At 42.8% G+C, this 27,562-nt stretch overlaps 1 protein-coding gene across 1 annotated transcript in view; it reads right to left on the reverse strand.

Annotated features, from left to right (window-relative positions):
* Window positions 1-9,256: 9,256 nt before the first annotated feature.
* Window positions 9,257-27,562, reverse strand: part of cacna1c (calcium channel, voltage-dependent, L type, alpha 1C subunit) — a 143,723-nt gene continuing 125,417 nt past the window's right edge. Inside the window, exons 35-53 of the mRNA XM_071543368.1 lie at window positions 24,127-24,264; window positions 22,346-22,411; window positions 21,831-21,922; window positions 19,782-19,944; window positions 19,121-19,248; window positions 18,641-18,737; window positions 17,941-18,043; window positions 17,674-17,775; window positions 17,273-17,400; window positions 16,619-16,759; window positions 15,257-15,621; window positions 14,748-14,774; window positions 12,373-12,501; window positions 12,069-12,196; window positions 11,730-11,827; window positions 11,347-11,443; window positions 10,901-11,009; window positions 10,426-10,594; window positions 9,257-9,754 (exon numbers count right to left, since the gene is read on the reverse strand). Coding sequence (XP_071399469.1) covers window positions 9,257-9,754; window positions 10,426-10,594; window positions 10,901-11,009; window positions 11,347-11,443; window positions 11,730-11,827; window positions 12,069-12,196; window positions 12,373-12,501; window positions 14,748-14,774; window positions 15,257-15,621; window positions 16,619-16,759; window positions 17,273-17,400; window positions 17,674-17,775; window positions 17,941-18,043; window positions 18,641-18,737; window positions 19,121-19,248; window positions 19,782-19,944; window positions 21,831-21,922; window positions 22,346-22,411; window positions 24,127-24,264 — 2,778 coding nt within the window. The remainder of the gene's footprint in view (window positions 9,755-10,425; window positions 10,595-10,900; window positions 11,010-11,346; window positions 11,444-11,729; window positions 11,828-12,068; window positions 12,197-12,372; window positions 12,502-14,747; window positions 14,775-15,256; window positions 15,622-16,618; window positions 16,760-17,272; window positions 17,401-17,673; window positions 17,776-17,940; window positions 18,044-18,640; window positions 18,738-19,120; window positions 19,249-19,781; window positions 19,945-21,830; window positions 21,923-22,345; window positions 22,412-24,126; window positions 24,265-27,562) is intronic.

Below are 27,562 nucleotides of genomic sequence, written 5' to 3' on the forward strand. Positions count from 1 at the left end.
GCTTCAGTTGCACTCTTAAAAAAGGATGAGACACTTTCAACACATCCTGCTGTCTAGTTTAGGAAAACACACAATTCTGTTCCTTTTTAATACAACAAATGTTAATAACACATGTAAATGTGTGTTACAATGTGTTGAAAACAACATGCTTTTTGAGAGTGTATACTGAGCAGCTCAAATCTTATTTCTTCCACACAGACATAAAATCAGAGTTTTTATCCCTTTGTGGCTCAGATGTGATCCTCTTATTGTAAAGATGAAATCACATGGAATATGAATTTAACCTGTTCAGATATCCATAAAAAGATCCGATTTGTGCCACAAAGGGCTTCTGATGAGATTTGCCATCCCATTTGTAAATCTATCTGATAAAACAATGATTTGATCCTCTCATTGCTGTATAAACATGGAAAAACACATGGAATTTAATTTGATGCTGTTGAGATTCAACTAAGTTGCCATATAGCAGAAGAAAATCAGATTTGAGCCTGCAGCGTAAATGCAGCCTGACAAAATCAACTTGGGTCTCAATGCTGAAGAATTTATCTACTTAATTGGCCAGCTGCCCAGCTACTACTTCCCTGTCTGCGCCCAATCAGGAATTCTCTAAAACGATGTAGTTCAAGTCATCCAAATCCTTTTTTGGAAGAAAAAGTAGAAGCTACATGATTTACATGGCTCAAAGCATAGAGAGATCTAGTCCTTCATAGGTTGAATTTTTGGTTAGATGTCTTTAGTAGCTCCCAAACAACATGTGCGTGTGTGTGTTTGTGAATGTGTATATGTGTATATGTGTGTGTGTGTGTGTGTGTGTGTGTGTGTGTATCACTGATGTAGGACTAGTGAAAGAGAGACGAAGAAGTCTCTCAGTGCTACAATTAGACAATGTCCAGCCTCTGACCTGCACTGATAGGTTGCTGGTAGTTAAACTTCTCTCCACCGACTCACAAAACACAAAACAATTCATAAATCTATGCGTAGTTTCAGTTTCTTTTGATATGCAGCTTTTGCTATAGCTTGTTAGAACTAAGATCTCTCTGTTGCTTAAAACTGAACAGCGGCAATCAAGGTGGGACATGAACACCCTCTTACCATTATTTGGCTGGTGGCTGGTAAACTGGCAGATTATCAACCAGAATCTGGAGACTCTATTGTTTTCTATGTTTGGTAACATAACAACAGGAGTGGAATGGATAGAGCAGACTCTCTCATAAACTAGACATCCACAACCATCTCTAGCTGTGCCAAAGCAGTCCTTTCAAAAACTGAACAACGATCATCATAATGATACACCACATAAGACAAGATACACCAGGGAGAATGCTTTCTATTATTCTGGTTGGATTTTTGGAAAAGCCAGTTCTGACCAGCCAAGCCATATTTTAAGGACTGGAAAGCCTGTCTGTGAAAAGTCCTACAAGCTCATCTGTTACATGCCATCAGCTAAATTATCCAATGTCTCCTCCTCAGTCAATGTCACTACAATATTCCCTGTTGGTCCTTTTTGGCCAAAAATATAGTCAGTAAAGTGGGACATCAAGTGGGTTCAATAAATTCATATTGACTTATAGTCATAACATATTTTCATTTCACTAAATACATTCCCAAAGAAGTGTCCTGCCTTTTCCTTATCCTAACATTCTGTGGATTAAATACTATATATTCATATATATTTTGCTATATACGGTATATAAAAATATACAATCATCGGCTAGTGGTGAGACAAAAGATATTATCATTCACATAGGACCAATACTTTTTACCCTTGGAGAGTGAAACCCATGCACATAAAACATTATCAGTTACTTGGATACATAATTCACCACCTCAGAACTTATACCACCCTGAAAGCCAAACACCATCAAAAACCTTGAACGACCCCCCAAAAAAACATTCTAGGATCCATCTACCTCGTCACATCCAAGATCCTTACACAATCCAAAAAGCCGCTCTGTTCCTCCCAGAAACACATTGTCCTCAACCGCCAACTAGATTGTCGTCCGACAGAAATCGGTCACACAGAAATCAGGCCTTTGTTCTCTAGCTCTGCTTCAAACTGAAACACTACTGGACTCCTGGGTGTGGCAATATGACCAAGGTTTGAAATTAGCACAAGGCACCGGCTAAATTTGGGTCAGTTACAATTGCAGCTGATGAGTTTCAGAGGGCAAAGCCCAGTTGTGTCAATATTACAAACTGAATTTAGACTTTAAATCCACTGAAACTCAGAGTGCATGAGCCACTGTAGCTGGGTGTCAAAAGATTTAAATTAGTTTCATGCTCTGTTTAGGATGGTAGTGAGTTATATGTAATCTGAGCATCAACACATGCCGAGAAAGTGTGTGTAGATTCACATGGCCCATAAGAGTGCTAACTGCCTAGCATTGCTATCAGTTTCTATTAACACCTAGTCGCAATGCAAAGTTATCAGTTCCTACCAGTTTGCAGTCTGTTGGCAGCGGAGACAGCCAAATGTGTTAGCATGGCTAACATAGTAGGCTAACAATAATAAAATATAAATGCTTATCTGGTTTACAGAAACTATGTGGTAGGGACTGGATGAGGATTCACAAACGTGTGTAAGTCAATTGTCATTGAGCTGATCAGCTGGTAAGTGAGTGTACTCTACATAACTGCATTATAACAGACATTACACTTATAATTATGAGTAATTCAATCCTGTCCATTACATACAAATCATTCCCATTGGTCTGTCTTGCCCATGTCAGGAAGAGGAAAGGGTAGAAGTTGAAGAGAAAATGAGGAAAGGCTAAAGAGAGACTATGGCTGCATGTAGGGAGGGAAAGAAAATCTGATTTGTAACCCTTTGTGACACAGCTGGCGTAGCAGGGGAATAAAAAACAGTTTGATGTTGTGCCGCTCAGGGTCAAAAGTCAGATCATAAACCAAGAGCCACATGGACACAAGATATGCAAAATCATCTTCCAAAGCTCTGCCACTGCTGCCCACAGTCAAAATGCTTTCCCTAGATAAGCAATAAAGTTGTTATATACACTAAAATAGAAACAGCTACTCTGTCATAATGTCAAAATGTGATATGATACTTTACCTGATAAAAAACGATCAAAACAACCGCAAAACTTGGCACACTGAAATGTCAAAATGTGAACCTCATGCAATACTGATGGTACACCCAGGTAGCTCAATCCATTTAGAAAACTGTAACTCGAAATAAACAAGAGAGAAATAGATACAGCCAATAAGTGCTGGGGCAGGGAGTTGAAGTTAGTCGTTTTTGCTGCTGTCTCAAGTCGTAAGAAGCAAAAACACCAATTTCAGCTCACTGTCTCAATTCACATTTTTGACTGTCCATGTAGATCCAACACTCTGGCACGAGAGATAAATAAATACATCTTTACTGTACTGCACTGCAATGCACCTGGTTTCAAGTATGTTAGGTTTCACTGGGGCTGAAACCACTGAGTTTACTTTTAAAAACAAACAGAAATAAAAAAAAAAAAACAGATCTTTATTATTTTTTTTCACTTTTCACAAGTATTATATTTACTTCAGGAACCTTGTATACAGTCATAGTTATTGCATTGTTTTTGCATATCTTGTGGGGATGCAGGAAACACACCCACTCACACCATAATATACTACAACACCTCACAGTCCATGCTAACCTACAGAGCATAAAGAAACTGCAATGTTGCTCCACTCCGCACAGGGGCGCCACAGGCCTCCGAATCTCTCACCAGCATCTTTGAAAAACCACAGAGCCTCACAGTATGATCGCACAGCTAAACCTGGGTTGGCACCTCTGATATGCATACACTGAAAGGGTTACTCTTTGTGTGTGTGTGTGTGTGTGTGTAGTGTCCTGTCTGTATGAGTTGCTTTCACATGCGCAATTCTGCATCCCCAAAGTAATTAAGTTGTAAGTTGTCCTTACTAGCAAGGACAACAAATAACTGCCACAAACTGTCTGCAAACTGGAGCTGTGACACACAAGAAAAGGATATAAACTGAAAGTAGTGTTGTATGTTTGTAAGTGTGTGTGTGTGTGTGTGTGTGTGTGTGTGTGTGTGTGTGTGTGTGTGTGTTATTTATCTTATTCACCAGCTTTGTACTCTCTGAGGGTTGGAGGTGATAATGGGTCTTAATGTTGTGGTAACAATAACTTCAGTAAAACGTTTATGAATGTTTTCATGAGCATCAGTTATGTATCTTAAAGCCTTGATGGCAAATTTACTGTTGAGAAAGTCCATCTGCTATACGACCTTGTGGAAAGCTTCCCATCTTAACTTCACACTGGCAAAGTTCAGAGTAATCAGAGCAATTAAATATTAGGTTCCTGCAAATAGGGAGATTCAAACAGCATCATGTGATGGAAATAAATACAATGTTGAAGAAACTGTAATATCATATCATCGTCGAAATTGACAACAATCGACTATCACTTTAGTCACACTTGCTGCAATATTGGGGTTGATCAACAATATAGGTTGGTAGGAAGTTGAAACACTCACTGGCTGGAGGTGCCTAGCTGGAGCTACTGTTTATAATTATGACTTGGGATTTAGGATCTAGTGAATCAGTTTAAATAGGCCTAATTGGAAAGTTAATGCTCAGAAGGTCTCCTATCTTCTAAAGTCTGGGTTCCTTAAACTTTGAGAGGCAATCCTGACTAAACCAACAAAGTGTAGAAACAATGATGAGTACCTTAGACCTATATCAGCACTGAAACCAGATCCTGCACTGCACAGACACAAATATATCCTTTGCCATACTGAGAGAGGAACTGACTTCTTAAAATGTAGACTTATACTTTAGAGTAACTGAGGGAGAAACGCTGACCATTTGTTTTTTTCTATGATGTTAAAGGTTCCTGGAAAAGAAAAATAACAGACTAAAATGTAAAAACCACAGTTTTTTGGGCCTGCAGTGTGACCATGACCACAAAACAATAGCACTGCCACTGAATATACACTCAACGTCCACATGTAGTTTGCATATTAATGTCAGAAGTCTGTTACTGGCACAGGATGCACTGTATGGCAGTGTGTACATGCATATCCTTCCCTGCCAAAACCCTGCTCTGCTGAAAATGTAGTAGTGTAATAACAACAGCTTTGTATTTAGCCCTGTGAACGGGAGATGAAAGTGAAAACTAGTGGGTGTTTTGATGTGACAGCGTCTCTGGATTGGAATCCAGAGCGTTTCAGTGATTTTAAATTTAGATTCTAGAGAGAGTTCATTCTCAAAAACGGTGCAAGGCCATAGCAATAACACGTGGATTCTTTTCATACTAACAAATGAGACAGAAGGTTATTAAAAAAGTTGTTTCTTTACTTTATAAGGGCATAAATTGACTTTCTTACAGAACTCAGTTCAGTTGACTTGGCTGACTGTGATTGGTAGGCAACAATCACTTTCAAAACAATTTCAATGGCTAATATTATGTCACGTGTCACATGACATCTATAAGAGTTGAATTGAAAGATTTCAGTATAAAATCCCATAAAACACTTTTGATAAATTTGGCCATTGAGCATTGCTATCAATGATGTGGTAGTGATGTCATCAGGACCAAGTGAATGGTTTTTAGGGAAGATGCAACATCAAAGTGAAACAGCTGTGTAATGTACTGAGGCCTGAGTACCACACCTTGGCTATGGCAGGTATATTTGAATATATATAGTGTGGCCATACCTTGTCCTAAGTGAGTCCACATGGTAGTTTTTATCATTATAATGGAGAGCAAAGATCAAACAAAAATTGTCAGAAATCTATTTGGAAGCCATATCTACCAAAAAAAACAAAAGAAAGAGAAAAGAAAGAAAAAAAATCACACCAGGGGAGTGTCCAGGTCTTCAGTTCCCTCTAAGCTCATAGTTTTGTGATCTATATCGAATAATTTATCACATTCACCAAATAATTATCATATCTTGTCAATCATCAGCCATTACTCCCCTCAGAAATGTAATAACACAAGCTAGACATAAGCTGACAAATGATATCACATGCAGGGAATGTGCCGTACCTTCGGGCTCAGTGAGCTGAATTCACCCATTTCACAACTACAAAAGAATTTTCAATGTTTGAAAACTACTGCTATTCCCAAGAGTGGGTGCTCTTTAAATGTTTAGACTGAAACTGGGTCTTCTTTCTCGCCTTGCAGCGGACTGAGGAAAGAAGTGGTGCAGTGGTATGCTGCTGTGGGGAGGTGGAGGTGGAGGTGGGCCGACTGTGAGCCACCATCTTACAGAGGTAATTGGTCTGACTGGTGAGTGCACTCTAAATACCCCAAAAAACAGGAGTCTATACTCCATGGACCTGTGTACAGCCGTGACCCGGCGCTGGGAAATGTCTACAGCAAAACTCAAGCTCACGTTATTCCTACGATCCTGGACAATTTCATGAAAATTTGCAAACATGAATGAGTCACATATTGATGAAAAGGGGGACAATCGCAGGAATAACATGTCAGTTAGGTTTTCAGGTAGATGTTATTAAATAGAATTATAACTGGAATATCTGTGTTGTGGTTTATTTACCACATAAACCAAACACACACTCTCAACATACATCCTCAATGTCTGTCTTTGTCAACTTGAAGTAATCTTCCAAGAAATCCTTACAGTTTAGCTTCAACTATGATAATAAATCAAAACAATTTTGTGATGTGAGCAGACCTCAGACAGAGAGATTTATTTCAGTCAAGTCTTAAAGTGTCTGTCCACCAGCCCTAATAGGTCATTTGAAGTTTGAACTGCGACTAAATGGTGAAATCATGTGCGTACAGTGTGTTGTAGCCGAGCTTGTAGATCAGGGCGCCACCCTCCGACTCATTCACGAAGCGTCACTATGGCAGTGTGACCTTGGTATTTCTACCACTCAGAGCGACCATCCGCCATAAAGAAAAAGAAGCAGCAGTTGCCAAAGGCTTGTTACCTTCTGGCCGAGCTGCAACGCCGAAACTCATCACCACTGTAAACCGCCGCAACCTCACTGGAGACCTTATGCCTAACTCTACTTCTAAATAGAGACAAAAGAAGATACTTTCCTGTGATAACTGATGTTTGAAGATAGAGTGGTTTTTGACTTTGCAGCTTGGCTAAAAAGTAAAAACCGTGCTAAAGGAAACACAAAGCTTTGGAAGCATGCCTGTCCATGGTAACCCTGTGTTAAGGAGGCCCATTATCACGCACACACACACACACACACATGCAGGCACGCACGCACTCACACACACACGCACACACACACAACACCATACTTATAATGCTACCTTAATTTACTGTCTAGGCTTAAAATCTGCTTTTTAGAATACGTAATTCCCCACGCACTCAAATACAGGCATACACACGTACAAACGCACACGCTCACACACACATTTTTTTCTCTTCTGGGAAAAATAAATAAATAAATAGATACAATCTGTAAAAGGTGCATACTGATAGAGAGAGAGACCCCCTTTTAGATACACACACTATCTCACACGCTCATACATACATCCTGTACTAAAACGCAGACACACACACATACACACACGCACACACAAATATAGTATACACACTCGCACGCAAACACTACGCCCTGCTCGCACAGGCTTCGATACTTAAAACTTCTTAAAATTCTCCTAAAATAAACCGAGCAAAAATACATTTATAGGACCAGCACCCCGATTGTGCAAACAAATCAAGGATAAATTAAACCAATAACATCATGAATATAAAACAAAATAGTCATGGCTAGCCAGTTTTGCACAATACTGAACTGTTAAATACATAGTGGGCGTGGTCTGTAGAGAGAGTGTGTGGTTGTTATCCAATAGGATTCCACGCTGAGAGGAAGAGGAGGGTCTTGGAGAAGGAACTGAGGTTGATTGACGGACAGATCCTCTGTAGATCTGTGTCCGGAGTCTTTTTTTTTCTTTCAATCTGTTACACCCCTTCTGTCCTCCACCCTCCGTCTCTTTCGCCTGTTCAACGCACGCCTCCCGGAGGGCTGAAAAGCAAAAATGAACTCAACCCAGCGATGGAAGGAGAGGGATGGGTGGAATAACCAAAGATGAGGGAGGAAGGAGAGAGGGAGGAGTGAGGAACGGCGAGGTATGAGGCAGAAAAGGGGGCTCGCTGTCTCTACTTAGCCACCAAATGCTCCTCCCACTTCCTGTTTGGTGCAGGAAGTGGGCGTGGCCAGCGGAGAAAAAGTGGTGCAGGAGGCGAAGCCGGGTCAAGGTGACTGACGAGGTTAGTTTGTCTCTCGCCGGCTTCTTATCGGCCAGCAGATGAAGAGCTGGCCGGCTTCCCGTTGGCCAGAAAGTGTCTCTGTCAGTGGCCCCCTACAGCAGCCCTGTTGTGGCTGCTGGTCCGTCCCTCAAATCCTTCCCCCCTTGGCTAGGGGCGGTCTGTCAGCTTAAGCCTACCCCCAGGCTGGCAGGGCTGTGCTCCAAGGTTCCCAGCTTTGGAAGAGGAGGAGAAATGAGATTTCAAACAGGGTTTTCCTTGCCCCTGTTTACTCAATACAGCGCTTCATCATCAGTGAACCAAGAAAGAGGAGTTGACCTTTGACCTCGAGTGGGTGTGGTCAGAATTGAATCCTTAACTGACCCCCCCTCGAAGCTGGTCTGCTGTCCCCTACCCGGCTTCCATGGCGGCCAGACAAACAACAATAACAAAACCAAGGTAGACATACAGTAAGAAATGAAAACAATAAACACACCATGTTTCTCCAAACTCCAAAAACAATCAGACTTCCTGCTTCTGTTTTTTCCGTTCTATTTTTCCTTTAACTCTCTTTTCTCTCGTCTTTTTTGCTTCACTCCACTACTCTGCTCTTCACACTTTGAGGACATGATAAAACTGTGAGGCACTTTAGAGACACACTCAGACACGTGTGGAGAACACACACACACAAGCACACACGTACACACACAAATAGAGAGAATCATAGATCACACACATACAAGCATACACTCATATAGTGTATAGTATGATATACTGTACTACGCAAACTCCCAAACATTCAAACACACACACCCATATAAACCAATAAAATCATCATAATCAGGTCAGGTATTTAAGTTTGTGTCACTGGCCGCCATTGTCCAGAAAGGTTACATCTGGCAGAGAGGCAGACAATGTGTGTGTGTGTGTGTGTGTGTGTGTGTGAGGGTTGGGGACAGACAGAGCCAGCCACGGCGTTGTCACCCAGTGCTGACAAGTGTCAGTCTCTGATGATGATGTCAGAGGGGCCGGTCGGCCAATCAAATCCGTCGAGCCGACCCCTACAAACTCGTCACGCACTCCATATCCTCGTCCTCCAATAGCCCGCTGTTCCTCTGCCGCCCTCCGCCAATCAAGACCGAGCCTCTGTGATGCCCCTCCTCCCTCCCCCCTCCCTCCTCCTCCTCCTCTGCCCCTCTCTCTCCTCCTCCCAGCAGCTCCTGCCGCTCCTCCAGCGAGGAGGGCCCGTGGACGGAGGCTCCGCCCCCTCCCGCCTCTCCCCCGCCCTCGCTGGGACTCAGGCCGGCCACTCGGTCCCTGTGTGTTGCTGCTGCTGTGTGGAAGGGGAGGAGGTTGCCGTTGGGGCTGTGCTGGGAGGTGGAGGAGGTGGAGGAGGTGTTGGGGGTGGCGTTCGAGGTGGTGTTGCCGTTGAGGATGTTGTCGGCGGCGTGCTCCATCTCCTCGATGGTCATGTCGCAGGCGTCGGCCAGTTCGGCTTTGGTCGCCTCGATGAAGGACGGGTCCTGGGCGAAACGACCCAAGCCCTCCGATATTAGCACCTGGAGAGTGGAGGGAGGGAGGGAAGGAGGGGGTCGGGAAGAAAGGGAAAGAGAGGAATGGATGGAGAGGAAAGGAGGGAGCGAGAGAGGCACATACACAGATATGAATGGAGAGAGGGAGAGAGGGAGAGAAAGACGAAGAGATAGAGGGACATAGAGAGAACAAAGGGAGGATAGAAAGCATAGAGGGAGAGAAAGGAGGCACAAAGAGGGCAAGGAGCGAAAGAAGGAGAAATGGAGGCAGGGATTGAGGGAGAGAGGGATGAAGGGTTAAAGGATGTTACTGAGTTTAGGATAAAATCACTGAATACAAATTTACACAAGATAGCTGTTATCTGTAACAGCGTACAGTAAGAAAGTAACCTTCTCCACCCTGCAGACACATACATACACACCAAATCTGACTGTTATATTTGCAAATATTCTTAGAGTTTGTTTTAGTGTGTTTGGATGGATGAGGTTCTGCATGAAGGCAATTCAGGTAAATTGTGTATTACTGAAGGTGTACCAAAATACTTTTCAAAGACTTTCGTGCAACTGTCTAAACTTTCTGGCACTCATAGTATCAGGAACTACAACACTCCCAGTAGTATGAACCAAATGCTGAGAATTATGTGGAAATAGTATTTGACCCAGCTCTGATACACACACACACACACACACACACTCACCGCCTCCACCAGACTGCCTGCGCTGCCGTGAGACAGTGAAGTGCTGTCTTTGCCCGGTAGCGAGGGCACTGTGAGTGACACCGGCCGCGGCGCTCTCTGATTGGACATTGACACGCTGGGGGTGGGGCTAGGGCTGGGCACCCGGCTGTTCCCATTACTGTCACTGTACCTAGGGACAATAAAGTTTAAAGTTTTAAAGTTAAATTACAGTATACAGTATGACTGCAAGTTTAATTTAGATAAATCTGAATGAAAGACAAAATAGTCAACCTCCCCACAATTAACACTAAATTAACACTAAAACCAGGTTAAACTCAATGTGCCATGGATCTTAGTTTTTAAGATAACTGCTTAAAAATTTCTAAACATTTCAAAGGATTATAGAATTAGTTGTAAGGAAATTATAATCACAGCATGTACAATTCAATTAATTCAATTTGACTGTATATATTCTAATCATCCGCTTTGCTCTCACCAAGGCCCACAGTTGACAGAGGGCAAGCTGCTATTGAGCTTTTCGTGGGAGCTGGTGCCCTCTAGCCTCAGGGAGGGCACACGCTGGTAGGAGGCATGGCCACCATGGGCTGGAACAACAATCACAACAGCAACAGTCATTCAGAAAATAAAACTATCTGAACAAATATAAACAACAACAAAGCTGTAACATAACAGCGTTCACTTGTAGTAGGCGTGGCCGGAACAGACTGGAATAACAACAACAACAACAACAATATGTTTAGTTGCGACCAGGCACCACTATCTTGGTGAACTTTCTGTCTTCATACCTAATCATGCCTATTTGTTTAGCATATTGTCTTTGTTTGATTATTTTGAAGAAATTGAAGTATGGATTATGTAACAATTTTGTCAATAATTATGACCGATAGCTTAATGCGTGGACAGACAGCTGTGAGGACGTACCTGTGGGACTGGCTGGAGGCGTGGAGCACAGCCGGCTGAACAGCGTGGGGGAGTGACTCCTTCTTAGCAGAGGACTCAACCCTGCTACTGCCAGAGCCTGGAGGAGGAGCGGAGGAGAGGAGCGTTAAGAGAGAAGTGGGGTGTTTGTGTAATGTAACATACAGTACATACATATTTGGTGGATGCTTTTATCCAAAACACCTTACAGCACCATGAGTAGTGTTAGTGCCTTGCTCTACTCTTTGAACTATAGCATCAAGCTTCACATATATACGTGTTTGTGCTGATTTGCATGTGTATATATGTGCATATGAGTGCAAGTGTGTGTGTGCTTATGATCACATGTGAGTATGTGTGTGTGTGTGTGTGTGTGTATTTTCTACCTGATGATGTACGAGGTGTAGCGGTAGCGCTGTCTTCTGGGAGACGTCTGTCCTTGTCTGTCTCCTCAGACACTCCAGATGGAAGGACGATCTCCGCCCTGTGAGACACACACACACACACACACACACACACACACACACACACACACACACACACACACACAGACAGACACATACACATACACAGAAAGTAAAATTAGTAACTTATAGTAAAGCTGGATACTTGCAGCTAATGCTATAGAGACAAATTTTCCAGCATTTTTGCAAAATTTGTGGTATACGTTTTTGTGTGTGTGTGTGTGTGTGTGTGTGTGTGTGTGTGTGTGTGTGTCCACTCACCCAGGGCAGTGGGGCAGAGGAAGACTCTCCTGGGAGACTGCCAACCCCCTCCACCTCTTCTGTCCTCTACCTCCTCCCCTTCCTCCATGGGAGTCAACTGCTTACACTTTTCATCATGATACACCAGCCTAATGCGTACACACACACACACACACGCACGCAGAAGTTTTAATGTTAGTAACTTCTCAAACAAATACAATTTAGACATGCAGGTGATGAAAATAAATTAAAATATAACTAATGTGTTTATCTGGGGAGAGGATGTGTGTGTGTGTGTGTGTGTGTGTGTGTGTTTCAACAGTACATGTCAGAGGACAGCGAGTGGTCGTCGTCATGGTACTCTCTGTCGTCAGTGTAGCTCTCGTCGTAAGTCTCCTCCGTTGACCCCTCCCCTCTCCGGATGATTGGCAGATGGCTGTCGCTCGAGTCCGAGCTACAGACAACAAGCAGACAAACAAACAAACGCATGAACAAACACACAAAATCAACAGAGACACAGACAGCAGACAGAAACAAAAAATAGACAGACAAACAGGCAGACGGACATAAACGGAGACAAACAGAAAAAAAGAAGCAGTTGATTAGGAAAAACCTCAGAGAGCAACTTGGTGGGAAGGAGAGAGACAGATATCCAATGAGGCTTAACTACTGCTACTGCAGGGAGGAAAAGGAAGAGGAGGAAGAAGAAGGAGAAGAAGAAGAAGAAGAAGAAGAAGAAGAAGAAGAAGAAGAAGAAGAAGCAGATGAAGAAGAAGCACATGAAGAAAGAGAAGGAGAAGAAGAAGCAGATGGAGGAGAAGAAAAGAATAAGAAGAAGAAGTAGAAGAAGAAGAAGAAAAAGAAGAAGAAGCAGATGAAGGAGGAGGATGAGGGGATAAAAGCTGGATTATTAGAAGCAAAATGACAGCATTTAAGGCAATATCCGGAATATGACAAACTGTCAGCATGACTAAGGTGCAGACATCTATAAAAGACAAAGAGGAGGGGAGTTAAGATGATGGATATGTAACAACAAATGTTGTTAGCTAATGCTAATATAATACTACAAGAGCAATATTTTAACATACTGGGAGACACCGGGACATAAAGTTGGTCTATTTTGAAGTATTAATACTGGTACTACAAAACTACAATACTACAAAAGCTGACAGCCTTTACTTTTTGGCCCATACTTATCATTATTAGTATTCATCCGTGTGGAAGTGGATGTGAAGTCCACATTAAACTGGATAGGACAGGGCCGTCTCTGTTCCAATACCTGTAATTTACAAATGTCAACTGAAATCTCTGTTGTGAGGAGTGTTTCTAGGGTAAGGCTTAATCTGAACTTCAGCTCTCTCAAAATGTGTTTCAGTGTCTTTGTATTCCACAGATGCCATGTCACCCCACTAGTCGCAGCTGTTTCATACTCCAGATGGAAGCTTTAAAGAGACATTCTGACATTTGAATTTAAGTCTTTTCTTTACCAGACTCTTGTCATATTATGGGAAAATGTTTCAGCTACCCAAAAAACACTTTTTAATGGTGGTGTTTCTCATTAATGGACATAACAAACACAATTATAGCCTAACTAGCTGTTCTGTTTTTAGTTGGATGCCAGCACAAAAACTTTCCCCCACATTGAGACAATGGCTGGAGAAGAAGAATAAAACTAAATTTCTAAATGTCAAGATGTCCCTTTAGCCCACAGCAATGTTGAGGCCCCCACAGCAAACTCTGAGTTAGAACAGCATTTCATTTAAACCAGACTGACTATTGTTCTGGATGAGTTTGATGGAGCTCACTCCACTTGGCAGCTGGGTGGAGTTTTCCTTGCTGCTAAATCGAGCACATCCAAAGACATAGTGCATCTGAAAGCTTATACTTTGCACTGCCTATAAAATAACATGCACTAGAAATTCACAGAGCTGTCACTACTTATCTACGCAGAGAAAGAATGAGCAATACTCTTCTGAATGAGCAATACTCCTATCTCTCAATAACTACTATTGAGAAGCCCTTTAGCACGGCACTTAAACCCCAGTGGAGCTGCTCAGTGACCAGCAGCAGAAGACTGTGGTTGCACTGGGCTGCTCCCAGTGTGAATGTGTGTAATTGTATGGATATGATGCATGGGGTTGCTGCAAATTAGCATGCATGCTTGGCAAACCCTCCCAGGATAACTAAGAAACAATCTGAGCCATAAATTAACATTAACATCTGTAGTCCAGTACTGTGTCTCCTGGTATTGAACCTCCAGATGTACTGAGCTATTATACTCGCAATAGCTTGTAAGTAGGCCCAGTATAAAGTATGAGCTTTCAGGAGGAAGGGGTTGGCCACGTTGCACCAAACAGTCTATTTATGGCTTGATGGCAAATTTTATAGTAGCAGCATGTCGATCGGCTTTCACTATAGCAACCAAAGCAGCATTGTGCATAGCAACTGGCGTCGCTATAGCACTTCCAGAGCGACATAGCTATGGCATTACATATCGCAATATGGAAATATACCTTTGGGAGCCCAGCCCAGGTAGGTGACTAGTACAGCACACACACACACTTTCTTTCTTTCTCTCTGTCACACACACACGCACACACACACACACAGACACACTTATTCACATACACATACTTTCTCTCTCTATCTTTCACACACACACACACTCACTCGCTCTCTCTCTGTCTCCTGGCAACATACCGCATGAGGGTGTCATAAAAACACGTCCTGCTCGCCACCAGAAAAAAAAAAAGAAAGGGAGAGAGGGAAGGAAGGAAAAATGAAGTGAAGGGAAAAAGAAAAAGAGTGAACAATTCGAGACACAGTACATGCTGAAATGTTATCTTGACATTTTGAATCGGTTATTACGTTAGTTGGAATGCTTGTCACATTGTGGGAAAAATACAGAGGCTTCTGGCTAGCTAAAACCTCTGTAATGCTGGACAGCGAAAGACAGAGAAGGAGAAAGAGACAGAGAGTCAGAGGAAGACATTGCTAATTCTTGCCCTATTTCAAACATACTGTAGGTCCACAATTCAATTTGGGGTTTTGGTCACAATAATGTAAGAAAACAACAGTTTGTTGCTGAAACCTGCACTGCAGAAATCAGGGATGGCCATGGATTCAGTACCCAAAACACTCCAAAGCACCACTTCTACAAAAAAAAACATGTTAAACATTTACTAACACACAGCTTCACAGACACTCACCTCTTCGGAGGGAAGCACCACGCAGACCTTGGCAGCAGGATAGGGGTCAGCGGCTGCCCCGTGTGCCCGTCCACGGTGCTGATGGACGGGCTCGGGAACCGACTGATGCCCTGGGACGCCACCCCGCCGATGCCCGTGTTGTTGGCGTTGTTGATGTTGGCGTTGGAGCCCGAGGAGGAGTACGAGGAAGGGGTGAAAGTGGTGGAGTCCATGAGCTTCTCGTGGGACGGGCTCTCGCCTTCGCACGGCGAGCCCTTCTGGCTGATGTGCAAGGGACGCTGGGTGGTGAAGGACTGTGGGAAGGATCCGCGGCCGTCGCTCTGGTTGTAGTAGTTGACGTGGTTGCCGAACAAACCGCCAGCGCGCTGTGGGGCGAGAGGAGAGAGGGAGGAGGAGGAGAGAGAGAGATGGAGAGTGGAGGGAAAGAGGGGATGGAGGAGGAGAGACATGCCATGGGAGGATAAAAGTGAAGAAGAGGAGAGGGAGAGAGAAGGAACAGAGAGAATGGAAGAAAGGGATAAGCGAGAGGCGAGAAGAAGAAAAGTGGAAAAGAGAAGGAGAAGACAAGCAGGAATAAGGAGGGAGAGGAGAAGAGAGGATGAGAAAGAAGGATAGTAGAAAAAATAGAAAAATACTCGATTAGAAACAATGATGTTTAAGTCAAATTATCTTTAGCTTGCTATACTCCAACAAGCAGACAAAACTGCTACTATCATATTCACCTGTAGCAACAACAAAACTTTGCTCAGCCAAGATGGAAATGTAGAGTGCAAAGCAAAGGGCTTGGTGTCAGAAGCCCAGGAGGGGTCCTAGGACGTCCTCTACATGGGAGCAGACTGAATATGACTGAATGGGACCCAATGACTCTGACATATCAAATCAGACATCCAAATCTGAGTGTAAAATCTCTCTATTTTGGTGATTAATGACAGCTAGCTAGGTGACAGATTACTACACTTACACCCTTTTTCATCTCTGTTGTAGCAATGATGGTGAAAATGGCAGGCAGGTAACTTACCCACTCAGCAAAGGAGTATGAGAGGTTGTGTGTGTGTGTGTGTGTGTGTGTGTGTGTCTGTGTAGTTTCTGTCAGAAGCTTACAGTTATCAGGTGTATACAAAAAAACCAATGCCAATCAATTATCAAAATTCTGTGCAGTATCTGTAGTGACAGGTAGCCAGGCTGTGTGGTGGAAATGAGGCTTTCTGTGACGTTAAATGTCATTTGAATCTCTGCATATGTGCACATGCAGGCATGTAAGTGCACAGTACGTCATGGAGCAGTGATGGGGCTTCAAGCTGGATGCTGATCATCTCTTTCTCTCTCTCTCTGGAGAGGTGTGTGAGGGTGTGTGTATCCGACCTTTACCCTGAAGATATCGTCCTCTGATGCGGCCGATACAGGCTCCTTCAGGCCTTTATCCAGCTCCTCCTCCACAGTCAGGTCTCCTGAGATGGCCCTCCGGATCTCTGGACCGATGTCATGGAGTGTCCGCAGGCCCGCCTACACGCAGAGCAAAACATGCATAAACACATATGTGCAAATTGTACACATTTTTTAACAGTGTGTGAAAACCCTGATGAGCTGCACTGATCGTGGGCTAATATGGTGGCTGTCACATTTGTTTGTCAAAACCCCCGAAACAATGAATCTGGACTCACATAATGTTTATCTTTTATAGTTTTGTCTACAATTCACTTAATCATTAGAAGAAGCTTTGATTCCGCAAAGTATTTCAAAGGGCCAAAAAACGCATGTCCTTATGAATATAGATTTGTTTGACATTACTCTTATCATCTTGTGATCCATTAAACTCAGCTTGCAAATCCTCAAAATGATTTTGCAACCCAAGTCCAAGATGTGTGTGTTTGAACCAAATTGATTTCAAAAGGTATATCATTGTGTTTTGTCTCCTTTTATGATGACAAATGAACTTAAACGAATATGTACAGATTTATGATTCATGTAAAAAAATAGAATGTGTGTGTGTGTGTGTGTGTGTGTTTGTGTGTGTACCTGCAGAGAGAGAGCAGTCTTGGGGGGCACCTTGGCCACAAGCCCCTGTTCTTTCCTCTTCTTAAACTTGCGGAAATATTCCTGGATGAGGAAGGTGGCGTAGAACTTCCCGACTGTTACCTCATCATCTAGAGGAAAAACAGATAATCAAGATAGGTGAATGCTGAAAGTTGGCTTGCAATTCTGCAGAAAACCGCCGCAAAATCCTATATTTTTAGTCATAATAACAAAATCTTGATGAAATCATGGAGGGACTGGTAACTGCTCGAGTATGGTCAGTGAAAGACTATCTACTGAAATCTCTTGCACTTGTTTATTATTTGGCTACTTGTGATTGTAAGATTCACAACCTGCCTGATTTGTGATATTGTGATTGAACATGTGTTGTAAAAACCACTTACCACCAGCAGGGGGCACTACTTGATCCAGGAGTTTCATGCTGGTTCTCTTCCAGATCTTCTTCACTATGGCCCTCAGTTCCTCATTTGCCTGCTCCAGGTTACCTACACACACACACACACACACACACACACACATACTTAGGATCAAGATAGCAGACACACTCGCATACACACAGCCAGGCCAGTGTGCAGGCTCTAGTATGAGTGCGCATTGTGTATCTGTGTGAGAGAGAGTCTAGTGTGTATGTGTGTGTATGTGTGTGTTACCTTCGGTCTTGATCCTGAGTGCGGTTCTGACCAGGGCGAACAGCGTGGCGTTGAACATCACCGTTCCATCACTGTTCAGAGGCATGTTCATCGACACCAGACGCTGGAGGGGCACATAAATATATATGACATTTAGAATAAGCATGAGTAATATTACTTGTGAGCAGCCGGTCAGGTTGCTGGTGTCACTATGTGTCTTTCTGTTGCTGTAATACCACTAGATGCTCCAGCTAGCAAACACTTTGCTAAAATGAGCAGGCAATAGAACCACAATGTGATCACCATTGGTCTGAATGAAGATTAACAGGGGAGGGAATTACTGTCAAAGCCTAAATAAGTACAAATTTCTCTCTCTCCACACAAAATCTGTTGTCCATGTACCACTGGAGTCAGTATGCACTTGGCAAATAAATTCTGATTCTGGTTCTGAATAAAAAAAAGCACTGGAATATATTCTGAATACTTAAAAAATATAAGCAGTGTCTATTGTCACTGGGTCTGTTTGAGTGTCTGACAAAATGATTCAAGCGCACCTCAGCAATTCAAAAGTTTTTGAAATCCTATTCAAATGTATTTTTTCCCACTTGGCTCTGCAGACTGCAGACAATGTTAGGTTGTGTGTGTGTGACTGTGTGTGTGCATGTGTTTGGGTAGCTGTGTGTGTGTGTGTGTGTGTGTGTGTGTGTGTGTGTGTGTGTACCTTGCAGGCCACCCTGTGCGGACAGAGCTTTCCAAATCCGAGGGGGGGCTGGATTCTCCGTAGCAGAGTCACAACATCCAGGTGCTTTATCCTCCCCCTGGAAACAACACAGACATTACACTGATTCTGAATCCAACCACTGGAGAGGAAAGAGGGATTATACTGATGACATGCTTTGCAAACTTAAACCCAAACTGCCAACTAGAAATACAAGTGGTGAGTTGTGGCTTTTGCAATGCGAGAATGATCTATCACATTTTGTGGTGAATTCCTACAACAAAATCCACATGCATCCCCTTTATCAGCCATTTTTGAATACCAACAGCTTTTTTCTGAGGCAAAACCAGTACAGTACATGTAGCTAAATTTGCTACCTAGGATCTGATTGGTCTGTAATTTTCTGTCTGACCACTCGTATGCTATCCTTTCATATCTATGAGTCAGTCATGTAATAAATCTTGTGAGTTTGCGAGGACTTACTTGGCTTCTGGGTCGTATTCAGCCCAGATCCTCTTGAACTCGTCTAGGTGATGCGGCCCCAGGATCGACCAATCACGCGTCAGGTAGTCAAAGTTGTCCATGATGACGGCCACAAACAGGTTGATGATCTGAGGAGAATCAGGGTTGGGAAGGTCACTTTCAAAGTGTCATCCGTTATAGATTACCTGCTTCAAATTGTAAACCATAACATCATGTGTGGATTAATCAAACTCAGTGATGTAATGTGATATAACTTTCAGTGACTTTTGAATGACTTTGCTTTGAAATCTACCGAATATACCATTAAATTCATTATTTATCAACTCAACTCAACTACAACCCCTACTTACGATGCGTAAAACAATTAACAAGGTCCATGAACTCCTTTTAAACTATTTTTTTTCCAGAAAGTGTCTGCAGTATGATTGTTATTATTTTTTCAGTCATTGTAATTAATTACCAATATTTGTGATCCTATTACTGTAATCTCATTAAATATAATCCCTCTCTCTCTCTCCACTCACCAGAAAGGCACAGAGCATGTAGAAGCTGACTGATCCCTCTCTCTCTTTGTCTCTCTCTCTCTCTCCCTCCCTCTCTCTCTCCCACCCCTCTCTCTCTCTCCCTCCCTCCCTCTCACTCTCTCTCTCTCTCAACTCACCAGAAAGGCACAGAGCATGTAGAAGCTGACAAAGTAAATAATAGCAAACTGGCTGCCACAGTCCTCGGTGGATGAGCTGTTCTCATTGGTCGATCCTTTCTCACACGGCCGCATGGGCGCGCACGCCAGCATGATCTCCTGCCACGCCTCACCTGTTGCACACCTAATAGACAGACACGTGTGCGCGTGCACACACACACACACACACACACACACACACAAATACGCACATACGTCGACGTACATATACATGCAAAGACGCGCATATTGAGATGCACAAAAGACATGTATAGAGGCACACATATGCGCATAGATGTGTGCATCAACACACCATGGAGTCACGTGTGCATGTGTGCATAAACACACACACAGACGCATGGATGTGTGCACGTATGCACAGACGCATACAAACACGTAGTGACACACACATGCATGTGTAGACCCGCACACGCACATATACATATACACATAAGCAGACACATGAAGACAAATATACACACATGAACGCACACACACACGCACACACACACACACACATACACACACACACACACACACACACACACACACACACACACAGGTGTTAGAGTCTGAACATCCTACAGAGCAATAAAAATCAGGGATTGCAGGGTTAATAGCATCAGAACTGTCTCATCGTACACTGTTGGCTGAATTTACATAGCAACAGCAAAAACAATGTGACTTAATATCTGATTTTGTGGTACTGAGTAGATCAAAGCCTTGTCTAAACTATAGTCATCTTCCATTCTGAATACTTCCATACTATTGCGCATGCTACCTCTGTGGTTGCTGTTTTGCCTTGTGGTCACTTTTGATGGGTTTTGCTGTTACTTTTTGATTAGGTGTTGATTTTGTGCTGGATGTATTTGTATTGACTTTAAATTGCTGAGATTGAGGGCATGTCCCTCTAAGCGAAGTATGGAGTATCCAAGTGTGCTGGTTCTCTGAATGGAAGCCTGCTGTTTTATATTCCATGAAGGGGTCAGCCCATAGAAATAGAATGGATAGAAACGACCCTCTGTGGTTTATTATGGTAATCTGCTTACAGGTACAATAAGATGACCTCCATAGAATTTTGATAATCATAATCATCATTGGTAGTGAAATGTGTGGACAGCACATGATGCCCATTCTATCCTTTCTGTTTCTGTAGATCAGTTTTTGTCCCCTGCATGGAATCTTACCATCATCAAAACCACACAGGACAGAGAGGATTCTGGGACTGGATCCAGGAATTTAAAAGAATAATGTTTTGTGGAGTTGTGGAGTCCCACAACTGTGCAGCAGAAGATATCCTCCTCATTGGACCAGAATATTTGACAGTAAATCAGTGTAAAATAAGTGTAAAACCTCAATGTCTTTGACAAATAATAACAACTGACTACCAATTACTTTACAGAGGTGTAGACAAACAGAGTCTGGCTGCTGTTAAAGGAAAAATCCTTTCACAGCTGCTAAGTAACTGGTGATTGTGTGTCAGATCTTTTGGATGCTCACCAGCTTATTATGGTGATGTTATGGAGGGTATTGCTAAATATTTACAACCAGTGGCAGCAACATGGTGCCCATAGCACAAACTGGCAAAATGCTTTCATCACTGACTCTGCAGTAACTATTTGCTGCAATTCAGTTAACAGAGGTGGTTGAAAAACATCTACAGCTATCCTCGCATTTAGTTTTATCAAATTCTCACTGACAACCTTGAATATCAGAAGGGCCTTTTGCAGAGTAAATTGGAGAGAAAAAGTATAAAGTTATTGTTGGCAATGTGACATTAGAGAAAACAATGATGATGAGAAGAAAGAGAGGAAAAGAAGAGAATGATAATGATTGTGCAAAGAGAAGAGAGTCAGGGTGAAAGGGTCATGATCAGAAAAAGTGATTTTGAACTTATGAACAGAGGGAAACTAGAGGGAAGAGATTAAGAGGAATGGGAAGAAGGAGGGAGAAGAGGGACTGAAAGAAACAAAAGGGGAAAAAGTACAAAATAATAGCGATGACGATGAGGAGTGCAGTGCCCTTCCTCACCTGAAGAGCAGCAGCACCGCCTGAGGAAACGTCTGGAAGTTGTTGTTCCTGTTGATCTGCGTGTTGTCCCGCAGCGCTATCTTACCAAACATCTGTACAGGAGGGGAGGAAGTGGTCACAGCACACAGGATATGAGGTCAGCATTGACGGGAGAAGGCGACTGCTCTCTGGGCCAATCAGAGTGAGAGGCCGGCTGTCCCCAACCAATCAAAACAAAGTGTCTTCCACTCATCATCAGTGATACAAACCATACAACAGCTAGTGGGAGAGAGAGAGAAACACAGAGAGAGAGAAAGAAGAGAGACAGAGAAAAAGACTGGGACAAAGTGACAGCACAAACTAGAGGAGGGAGAAAAGTGTGGGAGAAGAAGACGAAGAGACCGAACAGGAACTCTGGATGACAAGACTCCAGGAGGACAGACACAGGATGGAGGCCGGCTGGAGGAGAGAGGGGGAGAGAGAAAAACAAACACAGAGGGAGGGAGGGAGGGAGAAGAGGGGAGAGGGCAGCTTACCTGCATCCCGATGACAGCGTATATGAAGAATAGCATCACTATAAGCAGAGCTACGTAGGGCAGAGCCTGAAGGGGAGAGAGACACATCAGTAACAGGTAAACCATCACCATGCACCAAGGTTACGGTCAATTCACTTTCATTCAAATCCAACATTTACGGAATTATTCTAAATTATTTTATTGTTGAACAAGTTTGATAAAGTTTTAGGTCTGCAAATTCTGAACGTTTAAGTGTTTTGAACATTTGAGGTACTCCGTCTACTTCCTGGAACTGTATGAAGTGAAAGTGAACTGATCCGTAACCCTGTGCGGCACAACACCAAAAACAAACCCGAACCAATCATCTGACTTTAGAGTGAAAAAGCTCAGTAAAATAGAAGCCGCTCTCTGAGCTTAGCCAGGAGACCAGTCCTAGCCGATATAAACTAAGACCCAAACACGCCCAGCAAAGCTATTTCTTCATTTAAAAGACCTGGGCCGTTGTGTAGAACTGGGCTTCTGGCTAACATTACCCCTGTGCCTGGGAGAGCAGGGCCAAGTCATGACAAATGCCACTTGGTGAATTAGTTGAAAGAGTTGAAAAATTGAGTTGAAAAGGTAGAGGAGAAGTTCAAATTTATCACCCACTGGCGAGCTGGGTCAAGATAAAAGAAAAAGTGAGAACAAAACAGAAGCAAAGATATAAAGAATTGTCATGCCTCCCTGTTTAAAACTGGCTGTTGATATAGTTACTATATAGTAATATACTATATTATAAAGACTCATCTGTGCCATAACACCATGAGCAATTCCAGTGACAGTAAACATGAAGTGGCCCATCTCAGCTAACACAGGAGAGAGAACAGATTATTTTATTCTCCCAAAACGTTCTATCAAATGATTTCCTTTTTTGGTGGAGTGCTTTGTTAAATTGATCTATGTCTTAACCCGCCTACAGGGAATGGTGAGCTCTTAAGGGTTAGTAGTAGGGTGTTGGAGAGAGAGGGAGAGAAGAAGAAGAAGAGGAGAGAGAAGAAGAGGTGAAGAAGCAGAGAGAGAATAGAAGAAGAGAGGAGTGAAGAGGAGAAGAGAAATTGCTGATGAAGGTTTTTGAGTCCCTGCCTGTGACCCTACATCCCTCCCTAACACTGCAGCGAGTCTCCTAACCCCCCCCTCCGTCACCTCACACCGTCCCTCTGTTTTCTCTCCTTTGCCATCATTCTTAAAGTTCTGATTGGACAAGACAGTCAAATGTCCCTCCCCTCTGACTGTCTGCACCAATGGGAGATGGAGAAGAGGAGGGAGGAGGCAAGGAAAGGAAGGGCGGCTTGTGAGACTCTACCAGGCTGGATTTACACAAGATCAAGGAAATTAGATTGTTTTAACCCCCACGTGACTCACATCTGATATTACAAAATTATTTATATTAATAAACATGAAAAAAAAAACCGCTTTTAATCGGTGTTAATTAATGACATAATTACCTGGTTGAGTGATATTGTATGGTCACAAAGTCATTTAATCAATTAATATGAAATATAATATGAAATTTTAATAACTGCAAATGGCAAATATGAATGACTCAAGATGGCAACTCAGGAGCAAATGAATTTGGGATCACAAAATATATAGAAAAATGAAGCTGTGTGGGGTTAAAAAAAATCCAGTTTAAAATAAAACCCCCAAACAAAAGCTGTGATCTGGGTCACGTTGGGCTTAAAGCTCCCTATTCCTCTGCCATTTCCATCCCGTGTAAACCCGACCCCCCTGCTCTAGCATGTTGTGTCCGGTTCTCCCCTCACTTGGAAGGATTTGATGAAGGTCCACAGCAGGGTCCGAATCCCTTCCCCGCGAGACAGCAGCTTCACCAGCCTCATCACGCGGAACAGCCGGAAGAAGGTGATGGAGATCCTGGCGTTCTCTTCAGAGTTCTGCAGTCCCTTTTGGTGGGGTTTGGTGTTTTTAAAAAAAAACACACAGGACGCATGGGGAGACATGCAAACGGGTAGGGTGGGGACACACACACACACAAGCACACACACACGCACACGCACACATACATACACACACACACACGCACACACACACACACACATATACACACACAGGATGCAAGGGGAACGTAGACATGGGTAGGCAGACACACACATACACACAAGATGCAGACATCCACACATACAGTCACACACACACACAAGTATAGACGAACACACATAAGCGCACACACACATACACCAATGGGTGGATGTAAACACACACACAAACAAACACGCAGACGTACAAAGAAATGCAGACGTACAAATAATAACACACATACGCCGCATTCATATGCATATTCCCACCCACACATAGGTGTGGATGTAAACAGGCATAACACACACACACACACACACACACACACACATATACAGGCACGCACACACACACACACACACACACACGGTTAATAAATGGAAAGCTGCGTCCTACAAAGTCCCATCAAAATCAACTGACATAAGAGATTTGGGAGAGAATCGGGCAATCACGCTCATTTTAGCGGCTTCATGGAAAAATCACTTGGCAGCAAACAGATGGGCAACAACCTTGGCAACAAAACACCCATTACCTCTCTGAATACACCTGCTTCAGTCACTCTTTCCTGATATACAGTGGGTAAATACAACCATGCAATCTGAATGCGTTCAAACCATGGTGGTAGTTCCCATGAGAGACAGGTAGTCGTACTTCATTAAAAATAGAACTGGTTGCTATGCTATAATAAGAGAGCTACTTCTAATCTTTCTCCTAATTTTCAGCTATAATCTTGAGAGTCTTCTTTACTGTGATTACAGGTATTTAAATCATGGCACTCTGCTTTTCCTCATACCCAAAGGCCCTCTTGGGTGTTATTTCTATATTCTGCAATGTGATTGGACAAACAGGCACTCTTAACATGCTTTAGCAGCCCCTACAGTACATGTAGTTGTGTTATTCTGCACTAGTCTGGACTCAAATAATCAGAATAATAGCCACAGACTAGTGGGCTGGTGAGATCTCCATCCATGGAGGTAATCTCTTCCATAAAAACACTGACAATAATTCACAACAGATACAGTAGTAAAATCCTAGCCCACAGAAAGATTCCTGTTGAGATAAATAATGCAGGGAAGCTAATTGTTTTTCTGTCACGGAGCAGGAGGAACAATCTAAAGGTGACATTCAGGAGATAAGGATATTACTGTCCAGAGCAAGCATCTCCAGGTGAACACACAATGTTTCTGTGGGTGGCAGATCCTTTCATCTTTAGCTTCTGATTCATATGATCTTCTAGAAACTGCCTTCACCCCAGCAGTCCTTGTATTTGCAGAACCTGTTGCAGTGATCACACAGTGTTTTGCTTCACCAAGTAATCAATAATTTGGTGTGCCTTGGAAATTTTGTTTTTCAAATGTGCCTTAGCAAGTACAAGGTTGCGATGCACCATAACTTTCTACCTCTCTGTTGTCTCATCCATCTATGAAGTGGCCATCCACAGTAAACTCAATGATGAAATATTCAGCCATGTAGCTGAGTGCTTTCTAATACAGATTTATTTATTTATGGCACTGCTCGTTCTCCAGGACAAAACGGCTAAAAAAACAAAGGCAACAGCTTAAGGTATGGCACAGTTTATACAACAACTGAGGCTCCAGTGTATTACTCACACATAGCTGAATCAGTGTTGGCACTATTTGAAAATCATTCAGGCATTCTTTCTGTTGAAGATTGCCGTGCTGAAATCTAAAAGCCACATACTAACAGATTGGTAAAATTTCAGTCTCTTTCCTTTCATATTCCACCATTACCATCAACAACTAAACTTATGACAGCAACAATAACAATGACATAAAAACATCAAGAACCACCAAGATATAGGTAAAAAACAAAACCCCATCAACATCTAACTACACACTACCACACAAATACATAATCGAATGCGTAAAATAAACTTGACCAAATACAAACACAGCATTTTTGCCATAACAATTTAAACACAAATCTTAACAGTGCCATACCATAACAGCCTACACACTATACCAATTAAAAGTGTCGCAGAAACACAAAATCAATCTTTGTGCCCATGAATCTGTTTGTCGCCATATGTGTGTTTTTCCAGGAAGCCGTCACTTCTTTATGTTAATCCCACAGAGAACACAGTGTGCTCCTAAAAAGGACTTGTCATTCTCCACACATCTTCCTGTAGTTTGGGATAACAGATATCAAATGTTACTTTTCAACAAAATATATGTTACAGATGTGCTAGCAGGCATATTTGAAGAGCTCATGTCTAAAATGCTCTATAAATATTAGAAGTTTGGAAAAAAAACATCACATCCAGTTCTTCATTCAATATCTCTAAGATACAGGTGAGCCAGTTTGTAAAAGTGTTGTCAAAGAACTTCATTTATCCTTTGAAAAGTACCATGATTTGTATTAATTTTGTGTCTCATGTTCCATATAGTGGACATTCAATTTTGTTGTGTTGACAAGTAACCTAAGATATGAGTTGTCCCAAACTACACTGATGGACATGTTGAAAAATGAGACATCCTTTTTAAGAGTGTAGATCAAATTTCTGTACTGCATGTAATACCACAACTGGACCACAGTGGGCACCATTGTACCATTGAGAGAGAGAGAGTGGCAGTGAGCGGGAGAGACAGAGGAAGAGAGAGAGTGAGAGAGAGAGACAGAGAGTGAGAGATGAAGGATAGTTTGAATTATTCAGAGAGACACCGAAACAGACAGACAGATTCATCAGTAGATAGATAGATAGATAGATAGATAGATAGATAGTAAACAGGCAGGCCAGTGGAGAAGTGGAGAAGTGGAGGACAGGGAGACAGCGTGATAGCGTGACCATGATGGCTTGCACCAATGACGAAGCACTGAAGAGACCACACCCAGAGAATCAAATAAGGGAAGGGGGAGCAAGTTGCAAGCCCTGTGGGGTGGGGGTGGGGGTGGGGGTGGGGGTGGTGGTCGAGGCTGCGGGCGCCATGGCAACGACAATAGCCACTCACAAAAAGTCACAAGACTCCAGTTATACTACACTTGCACGATATGGTGTCCTTCACCATACACACACATAAACATACACATATAAAACTGGAAAACGACAACTACGAATATGTAATTTCAAGCATGCTGCAGAAGATGAGAGTGACAGCGGGGAGGAGAGATGACAGATGAACAGAACGAATGATTAGCCAAAAGGTT

The sequence above is a fragment of the Centroberyx affinis genome, unplaced genomic scaffold (assembly GCF_046629955.1).
Source record: "Centroberyx affinis isolate AG114_WGS23_722 - 3 ecotype Tasmania unplaced genomic scaffold, CSIRO-AGI_Caff_v1 ptg004308l_1, whole genome shotgun sequence".
Lineage (NCBI taxonomy): Eukaryota > Metazoa > Chordata > Actinopteri > Beryciformes > Berycidae > Centroberyx > Centroberyx affinis.